The sequence below is a fragment of the Protomyctophum bolini genome (assembly GCF_963924005.1).
Source record: "Protomyctophum bolini genome assembly, chromosome: 18".
In the NCBI taxonomy this organism is placed as follows: domain Eukaryota; kingdom Metazoa; phylum Chordata; class Actinopteri; order Myctophiformes; family Myctophidae; genus Protomyctophum; species Protomyctophum bolini.
The window spans coordinates 14,451,977-14,461,699 of NC_137879.1; the positions used below are offsets into that span (position 1 = coordinate 14,451,977).

The 9,723-nt window shown below is 37.8% G+C and overlaps 1 protein-coding gene across 1 annotated transcript; it reads left to right on the top strand.

Annotated features, from left to right (window-relative positions):
- Positions 1–328: 328 nt before the first annotated feature.
- Positions 329–9,388, top strand: LOC308332546 (ubiquitin-conjugating enzyme E2 D4-like). The gene is made up of 7 exons (XM_080788500.1): positions 329–558; positions 1,560–1,623; positions 3,405–3,436; positions 4,079–4,156; positions 4,252–4,357; positions 8,141–8,234; positions 8,877–9,388. The coding sequence occupies exons 1-7, from the start codon at positions 535–537 to the stop codon at positions 8,920–8,922; spliced, it is 444 nt and encodes a 147-aa protein (XP_080644626.1). The 5' UTR covers positions 329–534; the 3' UTR covers positions 8,923–9,388.
- The last annotated feature ends 335 nt before the right edge of the window (positions 9,389–9,723 follow it).

Consider the following 9,723-nt stretch of genomic DNA (forward strand, 5'->3'; position numbering starts at 1 on the left):
ACACACACACACACACACACACACACACACACACACACACACACACACACACACACACACACACACACACACACACACACTTTAGTAATCAAGCAATCAATGTAAAAACATGTCAGCCACTCATTCAAGTATTTTAATGCCACAAAAGTACTAGGCTATGTAGTATGCAACATTTTCATATCTTTTTTTTGTGTAGTGTTCATTCATTGTAAATCTATGCAAACAATAGAACCGAAACAAACAAAAAAAACAAGCCTGACCTCTGTTGGGCGACAAGCAAAACTGCATCTATAGCTTCAAGGAACTACTACATTTACCATGATTCTTCACTTCGGAGGGTCATCCGTCAACAGGAGTAGAAAGCGGAAACAAAAGAGGTTTATTATAAAAAACACAACACACCCTTGGTGACCGCGATACTCAGGAAAGAAATTACATGTATTGTATTGACCTCTCCAGCAATAATATCACATTTCGACTCAAAGAAAATATAGCGAGTTAAACTGTGTCCAGGCACGATTGAGGTCAGACAACATGGCACTGAAAAGAATCCAGAAGGTAAGTCAGCATTTTACACAGAATGTATAGGCTACTACTATAGTAGCCTACAATAGTTAAAAACAAGGTTTATTTGAATAGGTTTCAGTATTCTCATATACCGAAACGTCTTATTTCGTACTTGGGAACATTATATTGTATATATGAGTCCGTTTGTCGACACGGCCATGTTGAATAGCAACAACAGTCAATGACAACTTTAGTTTCGGTATCCCAAGAGCTATGCCGAAACTTGTTACAATTGACTTTCGTTACATAATCTAAGTTACCAATAAAATGTGCTAATTTGGCTGCATTTCTGTAAAACAGCCACTTTACTGCTTTATTTTGTTTGGTTTATCTTGTTTATCGACCTAACCAGGGTGGTGGCACTGATAGCAGTGAAGGAGAGACATAGAACGTTATCTATCTATCTATCTATCTATCTATCTATCTATCTATCTATCTATCTATCTATCTATCTATCTATCTATCTCATTATAACTGAAATATCAAACGTGTCAATTCATCCCTAGATACTACAGTATACATAGCTCAGAGAGGTCAGAGCATCATGGTCAGCGCAGTGCAACATCCCTGGAGCATTTTGGGTTCAGTAACTTCAGTCAGTGCCTTGCTTAAAGAATAATTGGTTGGCACTTGGCAAGTTGGCAGTGCACCATGCATATAGTAATGCAATCCACCCTTGTTTATGCCAGTTTACAACTGAAATACATACACCCTTCTGTCAGTGTCACTGTCAGAGTTTAAACCAGCAACCTTTAATTCACTTAATTGTTGGCCATCCTGTCAACTTTTTAGGATTTCATTTAATGGAACCCGGACTCAAACTGGTTCTAAAGTGGCCGCTCTACCTCCGGAGCCACTGCCATGAAAAAAAACTAAAACAACAGCGACAATATATTACTTCTGTAATTTTTGTAGATACATTAATGGCACAGAATTGTCTAAGTCTAAATCAAGATACTACATTTTATTTCTCTGTGTGTGTGTGTACTCAGGAGCTGAATGATCTACAGAGAGATCCTCCAGCCCAGTGCTCTGCTGGTCCAGTGGGGGATGACTGTGAGTTCACACTGGTTTTCAGAGTGGTGCATCTCATCTCATACATTCTATTTTATAAGCAGGAATGGATTCCATTCCCACTGTGGGGCTAGAATTCAATGCTAGAATGTAAATGGACCTGTTGAACCTGTATTAATAACACTCACCTGACCTTCTTGTTCAACCATTAGAATTACTACAATTCACTCCATTTCACTGTAGGACAAGGGTTGTCCTGCTTTCTTTTCATTTACATAAACAATACTAATGCAGGGCAAATTAACAATTAGTCATTCCAAATAATAATAATAAGAGCTAGATGTATACTGGAACAGGAACTGAACACATAAATATATATACTGTAACTGGGAGAGTATATGGCTTCTGGGAATTAAATTAATTAACCCCAGCTTTCACCAACTGGTGCTGCTCATCTGCAACACTGCAGAGAAAACTCTGTGGTCCATTGGATTGATTTACCTTTTAAATAATCCAAATGCAGCCTGAGACTAGAGAAAGGAGTGGTTGTTGTTAGAAGGGAACAGGTGATTGTTTTAGGCTGACCCTCAACACATGCTAGCAACAAGCTGACCAAGCTGACTCCTGGCAGAGAGGGAGAGCGATTGATATTTTTCTCATTAGACAAGTTATTTTCAATATAAATTATTATATTGCTTATTTTTTGGATTATTCTGTTAAATCTATGTGCCTCGTTTAGAACATAAACTGTGCTCATGATAAAATGGTTAAAAAAATCTACTTGGTCGGTGTCTCAGGAGAGCTGTGGACACTACCAGTGACATCATCGTTTGACAGATTTGTTTTTCAAAAAATGTATTTAGATTTTTATTAACATGATGAACAATGGCTTCCATTATTGCATGCAAACTTTCCAGGAATAGAAGAAATATTCAAAGTAGCCTGCATTTTCTATTAGCTTGGATTCTCGAATACCTATCAATGTTGTCACTGGTAGATGAGTTTATGAAATGTCATCAGCCCTCCTCTCCCCATGGGCACACTTTAGCGGACAGCCGTGGATAGAAGAAGCTGTGTTTTACGTAATTTCTGAGTTTTTAGACAGCTGGTGGATGGAAATTAAGCTCCACCCCGCGGCTGACTGCCGCAGAGGAGAGCGTTACCGGGAATCTGTCCGTCGCGGCAGTCAGCCGCGGAAGTAGGGGCTTCTTTTCCATCCACCAGCTGTCTAAAAACTCGGAAATGACGTAAAACACAGCTTCTTCTGTCCGCGGCTGTCCGCTAAAGTGTGCCCATGGGGTCTGACTGAGACATAGACTGAATAGATTTTTTAAAATTATTACCAGCTGCTGTGTAAGCACAGCTGGTCAAATTTCTATCTGTGGTGCTTTCATGCCCACTTGCTGTAGTTGAGACCTATGTTTCTCATTGGCTGTACTGACAACCTATCGTCCTGATATTTATTTTTACCATTTTATCATGAGCATTAGTGACGACTTGTACAAAGATGCATGCGTTCTTTAAATGCTCATCAAAGTTATCTCTACCCGGACAGAAGTCTTGAAACTGCATAATGTTTATCCGATGTCACAAACAAAGAAAGACAATTATTTTGGTGGTATTGTAAATAGCATACATTAGAAATAATTACAATATATACATTTTATAATTATGCTTTCTGTCATTCAATTAATCTATTATTTGATTAATTGCTTCATTCCTAGGTACTGATGTGTCTAAATTACATGGTTTGAATTTTCCTCTTTCTCTGTCTCTTTGTCCATCTCTCCGTATGTCTGTTTCTCTCTCTCATTCCCATCTAGTGTTTCACTGGCAGGCAACCATAATGGGTCCAGTAAGTATTATCACATCTAAGCTATCTGTCTTTTCACAAGGACTTGAGGAGCCCATTAAAATAACTGGCTATTAGTGGCGTTGAGGGATATTAGTTGTTCAGCCTATCACTCCACTTTTTAAATTCCAGTAATTGCCAGCCCATTCCATGAATTTTCCATTTAGAATAGTCTATACCCTAGAATGTTCCAAATGTGCCATTGTCTTGCTGGTGGCAGGTGATAATTGTATGTGGTTGCACCCAGAATCTACCACCACCATTTGCTTATGAGCAAAAAAAAATCTATTGGTGCACTTCTTTCAGTCATTGCAAAAACAAATCTTCAGCCTTTTATTTTTGATTCATAGAATACTTTATTAAACGGTTTGCAAATGGTACAGAGTTATGATTTTACAACGATTGTTAAAACCGATAACACAAAAAGCACTAGGGTCTTGTTTCTATTATGGTCCTCACTAAAGCTCAATATAATGGTACCATTTCGGACTACTTGTGTCTCAGTTACCGTATGTTCATACTGCTATGTCTCAGAGGTGGTCTGTGGAATGCATAACAAAAATATTTACCTGCTTATGACATCAGCAAATTAAGCTTGAAGTATTCCTTTAAAATATGACGTGTTCATGTCTCTGCTCCTGTCAGGGTGACAGTCCTTACCAAGGAGGAGTCTTCTTTCTGACTATCCACTTCCCCACTGACTACCCCTTCAAACCACCAAAGGCAAGAGCTGGGTTCTCTTATCTTACTTTATAATCAAATTAAATCAGATCAATTGAGGGAAATTATTTAATCTTCCACTGATCATCTTCTTACAGCTTGCCTTTACAACAAAGATCTATCACCCAAACATAAACAGCAATGGGAGCATCTGTTTGGACATTCTACGGTCACAGTGGTCTCCTGCCCTAACGGTATCTAAAGGTAACTAACACAAGTCTTATTTAGGCCAAACTAGCAGTCAATATCCTTGTATATATTGTATACTTTAGGAAATATGAACTCTGTTGGTTTCTTGTGTCTGTTGTGTATGGCAAGATAAAATCAAGCATAATTATGACAAATATTCAAAGCGCTATTTCATTATATCTCCATTTCAAGGATGTGGTACGCTATGGACCTTTTGTCAGCTATTGATAATATGCGCAAACACTGACAGGAAATAAATATGCCCATATAGCCCATTTAAAATATTTATGATGTCATGTTTGAATTGAAGAGCTTTAATTACACATTTGGGAGGGAAACAAAACGTTCATTGATATTTATCAAAAACATTTTGTCAGAAAATAAAATAAAATGTATTGAGTGATACATTGTAGTTGACAGTGATATTGTATGGCTTTTGATGGTAATATTTCTCTTGTAAAACGGACATGTAGTAGAATGGTTTTGATTAAAAAATAGTATTGTATTGCCACATTAGCATAGTATTGGCAACATAGTAGTAGTAGTAGTAGTACTGAAGCACGATAATGTGGCAATATATCTTATTGTAAGATGTTCATTAGTATGTTTAGAGCCAGACCAATATGTCGGCCTTGATGACTTGATGACTTGACTTTTTTGACAACTTTCGATATGGCAATTATGCCGTTAACGCATTCCAACCTCACATCCCTATTATCCCTTACTAGAATTTCGTGCGCGCTACGCGCGCACTCATCCCAGAGCGACTTTGCCACGCACTATGGGAAGAAATAAATGGCGGGAGTTGACTCCACATGTAGTAACGAATGGGTTATTGGAAATGTACCATTGTTTTGTCCTGAATATTTCCACAGCCTAAGTACTAAAGGATTGTGACTGTGGGACAGACATACAGTCTGACATACAATAGGCTACACGTGTGCACAGTGAATAAACAATGACCTATATGCCCAGAGTTCTTAAATTAACATAGTTGGATTTTAACAGAAAGACAATGCCATAAATCAGTGAAAGTAAGTGACAGACTCAACAGTAGCACACAGCATGCAAGGCAGCGATGCATGCATGCAAACATGTTTGTCCAGCTGAGATTTAGTGTCTCCATCTCTCTGTGGAAGAGGTTGCACATGACCTGTACGGCCACACTGAGGCGCTCCAACACAAACACAGACACAAAACAACACCACGCTGTTTGTCCAGTTGACCCAAATCAACACCAATACCTAGCCTGTTTGTCCAAAACACAGTATCTGCTGGCCACGTGTCTACTTCGCCACAACCTAATGTTAGTAACAAATGTAGGGGAGAGCCGCCAAGGTTGTAACGCTTCACGGTTGTAACATGGACGTTATATCTTGATTGGTCAACGCCACCATGACGCCATCGCGTCAGTATGTGTACAGCAACGTACTCTACGTGGCCAGGAGTTTGAAGTTTGAAGTGTTTACCTTCAAAATGCGTCTAATTTTACACCTGGAGTATATGTGTGGTACAATTTTTGTCTTTGGTGTTGGTGAATAAAAATCCACATGGATGTGTTCATGCTTATGTTCTTCATTAGTTTGCATCGTGTTTAGACGGAATTCACGTTCATTCTGGTCTGTAAGCAACTGCAAAGAAAACTTGCAAAAGCGGGTCATTTGTAACATGTGTTACAAATGGTCCGCTTCCATTCAATGCCATTATATGTAATATTTACATATTTGACATATTGGCCAATATTATATGTTCTGAAATGGTATTGTATCGTGTAGTGTATTCTGAAATTAGTTTAGGGTTGTATAACGTTGTACAACTCAATCAATCAAACGTTTGTTTAATCAATGTATTGCCCCATTGAAAAAAAAGAAATGGCCAAACTGGTACTGGTACACCCGATACTATTTAATATTTCCCTTATGTTTGATACATTTTCTTATCACATCCATGGTATAAAAACAATGCTAAGGAGTTGCTTCAATGAAATGTAATTGCTTTAAGCTGAGAACGATATGTTTAATGGTGTTTTTTAGCGTTGTTACATTTATCATGCATGCCGTTACAATTGATCCGATATGCGCAGCAAATGTAACACTGAAACAGCGTCCACGTTCGGTTGAATAACTCCCGACCTGTTTTATCAAAAAAATAACTTGAAGTGGTTTATGGTAGCTGACATGTGTAGGTCCGTTGCCTGAAAATATTACATGTGTAGCTAAACGGATCTCTGAGTAAAAGAATGAAACGTGCAAAATGTTACATCCTTGGCGGCTCTCCCCTATTAGTTTACTCACAGCACAGCACCGTCACTCCTGTCAGTTATTTCGTCCTAATAACTTGAAGTGGTTTATGGTAGCTGACATGTGTAGGTCCGTTGCCTGGAAATATTACATGTGTAGCTAAAGGGATCTCTGAGTAAAAAAATGGAACGTGCAAAATATGTTCTAAAATTGTATTGTATTGTGTAGTGTATTCTAAAATTAGTTTAGGGTTGTATAACGTTGTACAACTCAATCAATCAAACGTTTGTTTAATCAATGTATTGCCCCATTGAAAAAAAAGAAATGGCCAAACTGGTACACCCGATCCTATTGAATATTTCCCTTATGTTTGATACATTATCTTATCACATCCATGGTATGAAAACAATGCTAAGGAGTTGCTTCAATGAAATGTAATAGCTTTAAGGTGAAAACGATATGTTTAATGGTGTTTTTTAGCGTTGTTACATTTATCATGCATGCCGTTACAATTATTCCGATATGCGCAGCAAATGTAACACTGAAACAGCGTCCACGTTCGGTTTAATAACTCCCGAGCTGTTGTGTGTATTGCGTGGTGAAAAGGCCGTGTGTTTGTGTTGTAAACAACTCATGTTATGTCTGCGCACACTGTATGTTGCTATGGCTGCTGACGTTAGCATGTGTGCTATCAGGCAAAAGCTGAGATAGATATGCAACTACTACTGGGGAAAATGCCATACAAAACACAACACCTAATTTCGGAATGTTATTGTGACCTATTGAGCACAATCAGACCATCATGATTTGCTTGCTGGACCTATAATTAATTTATTAGCATTAAATGTCCACTCGCCCATCCAAAAGAAAAGCAAGATGGCTGCGACAGATTGTGAGCGCGACGGACTACGGAGGCCAGGAGGAGCAGAGCTGGTGACGTAAGAGGCAGGCAGTGTTGCCAGGTTTGCGAATTGTAAGCGAGTTGCAGTGTATGCAAGTAGCGTGGTTAAATTCCTTGTTTCTCGGCGTGTTGTGGCACCCGTTTATCTGCTGGCTCGATCGTGATTTTCATAAAAGTAATATTTGCAGAGTAAATAAGAAACTTGAACGGCTAAAAAATAGGCTATGTCAGTTCGGGGAGGGTGGCGAATTTATTTTGCATATAGAGATGTGTGGTAAAAGTGTGGTTCGGTCGGAGATAGAGCATGAAGAATGAGTATGGGTACACCTTTTCACTTGTATATAAGATAATGACATTTGGTCATTATAAGTGAAACATTTCCAATCAAAAATATTCCCTGACACATTATTGTGAGCTTGTAAATCGGCAATTTTAGAAAATGTTATTAAATGGTTCAATAAAGTCAACTATCTATCAAAAAGCTATTTATTTATTTTTGCTAAATTAATGTTCACAAACAAAATGGTTATAACATTTTGCACCTTTTGACATATTGTTCAAAACACCTGTAATTGGTGGTCTAAACAGGATCAGCATCGATCAGTCAGAGGCCTATAGTCTTATTTAATTTGTAATTCTCTGTTTTTTCTGCTTCAGTTCTACTGTCCATATGCTCATTGCTATGTGACCCCAACCCAGATGACCCCTTAGTTCCTGACATAGCGCACACCTACAAGAATGACAAAGACAAGTGAGTATTCAGGCAATAGCTTACATGGTTACACCAGTATTATTCATGTCAAGACTCATTAGGTATTTGTTATTAATGTATGCCAGTAGCTATTCCTTTCACTCTCTTTGTTTGGCTAAATAGATTGTAGGATCATACTTTTAGCACATTAATAAATGCAACCAAAGTTGATTCTGTCAAATTGTTGAAGGAAAAACTAAAACCAAAAGTAGTCTGGTATATAATTTCGGGGAAATTAAATGGCTGTATATTATGTTTTAAATTCACTACTGCAACAAAAGCCGACAACACCAGAAGGGGAAATAGGCAGAAATATATTATGTATCAGGACTTGTTTTTGCTGCATGGCAATTAGCAAGCTCTCTGTAGCAAGGTTTGCTATGTCATCAAGTCATAAAACTTGAACTTCACAACCTAGTAGCCATGAAAGTGAAAGTGGGCGTGAAAGTTGCATTTGGTTTGTCAAAATCAAAGCAAGTAAAATGGTCACAGTAAATAAGACCTTAATCAAGCCACAGGAATATCAGATGCAGTCACTGTCAGTTAGTAGTAGTCATTAAGAAAAAAATGTTACTCGTCAAGAATGTCTCAGTTGAGTTGCACATGCACTTACTGTTTTATTTATTTTTCTTCCCCCCTCAGATACAACCATCTAGCAAAAGAATGGACCCAAAAGTATGCCATGTGAAAAAACCGAAATCTTCTTTTTCCTTTTTTTTTTTTCCCCTCAGCAGTCTCAGCACACTGTAAATTATAGAATGGATATATTGAGTAATATTAGGTAACATCTATCATCTTGTACTGTCATCAACCATGTCTTATCATTTGTTTTCAAATTGAGGTGTAGGTGATTTTATTTTTGCACAGATGATAAACATTGTTTATCAGCCTGGAAGGGATGCCTTGACATTTGGATGTCTGTTTTGTTTTCCCTAGTTTCATTTATCATTTCTGACAAGTTTTTTTTGTAGAGATAAAAGGATGTGATGTAGACTGTAAATGCAAACACAGACAGACCCTTCAGAATTGATGCCAGAAGTTTGATTATTGTGTGTTATGTATGTATTATTGAAATTTAAGTTTAGCAAAACTGCTTTGTCAGTTTTCTTCGCTGAAGCCAATGAGAGGAGAGAAATAAATTACAACATTTGTCATTCAGCTGCCCTTTTACCTTGAATGCACTTTAGAAAGATAACTGTCTTATAACTGGAATTTCAGAGTCTTCACGAGAATGTGTTAACAAAATACTGAATACATCTCTGATCACTAAGGCGCACTTGATAAGGGCATCAGCTAAAAGTCTATAATGTAAAAGGACAAATACTGAGATTTATTTTTGACAGTTCGAGAGGTTTCTGACATAGGAAGATATTGAATTTGGATATTTGATTGAATTTGGAATGTTAACCACGTGGGAACCCTAGCGTACTTATTCTGGGCATGTCATAATAGTTCTGCAACAATAGAGGGCGGAAGATCGAGTGGCAAA

Excerpts from the sequence above, each read along its gene's own strand:
- LOC308332546 (XM_080788500.1), top strand. The coding sequence starts at position 535 with ATGGCACTGAAAAGAATCCAGAAG. Across the intron at positions 4,157-4,251 it reads ACCCCTTCAAACCACCAAAG|CTTGCCTTTACAACAAAGAT; the intron begins GCAAGAGCTGGG and ends ATCTTCTTACAG. Across the intron at positions 4,358-8,140 it reads TGCCCTAACGGTATCTAAAG|TTCTACTGTCCATATGCTCA; the intron begins GTAACTAACACA and ends TTTCTGCTTCAG.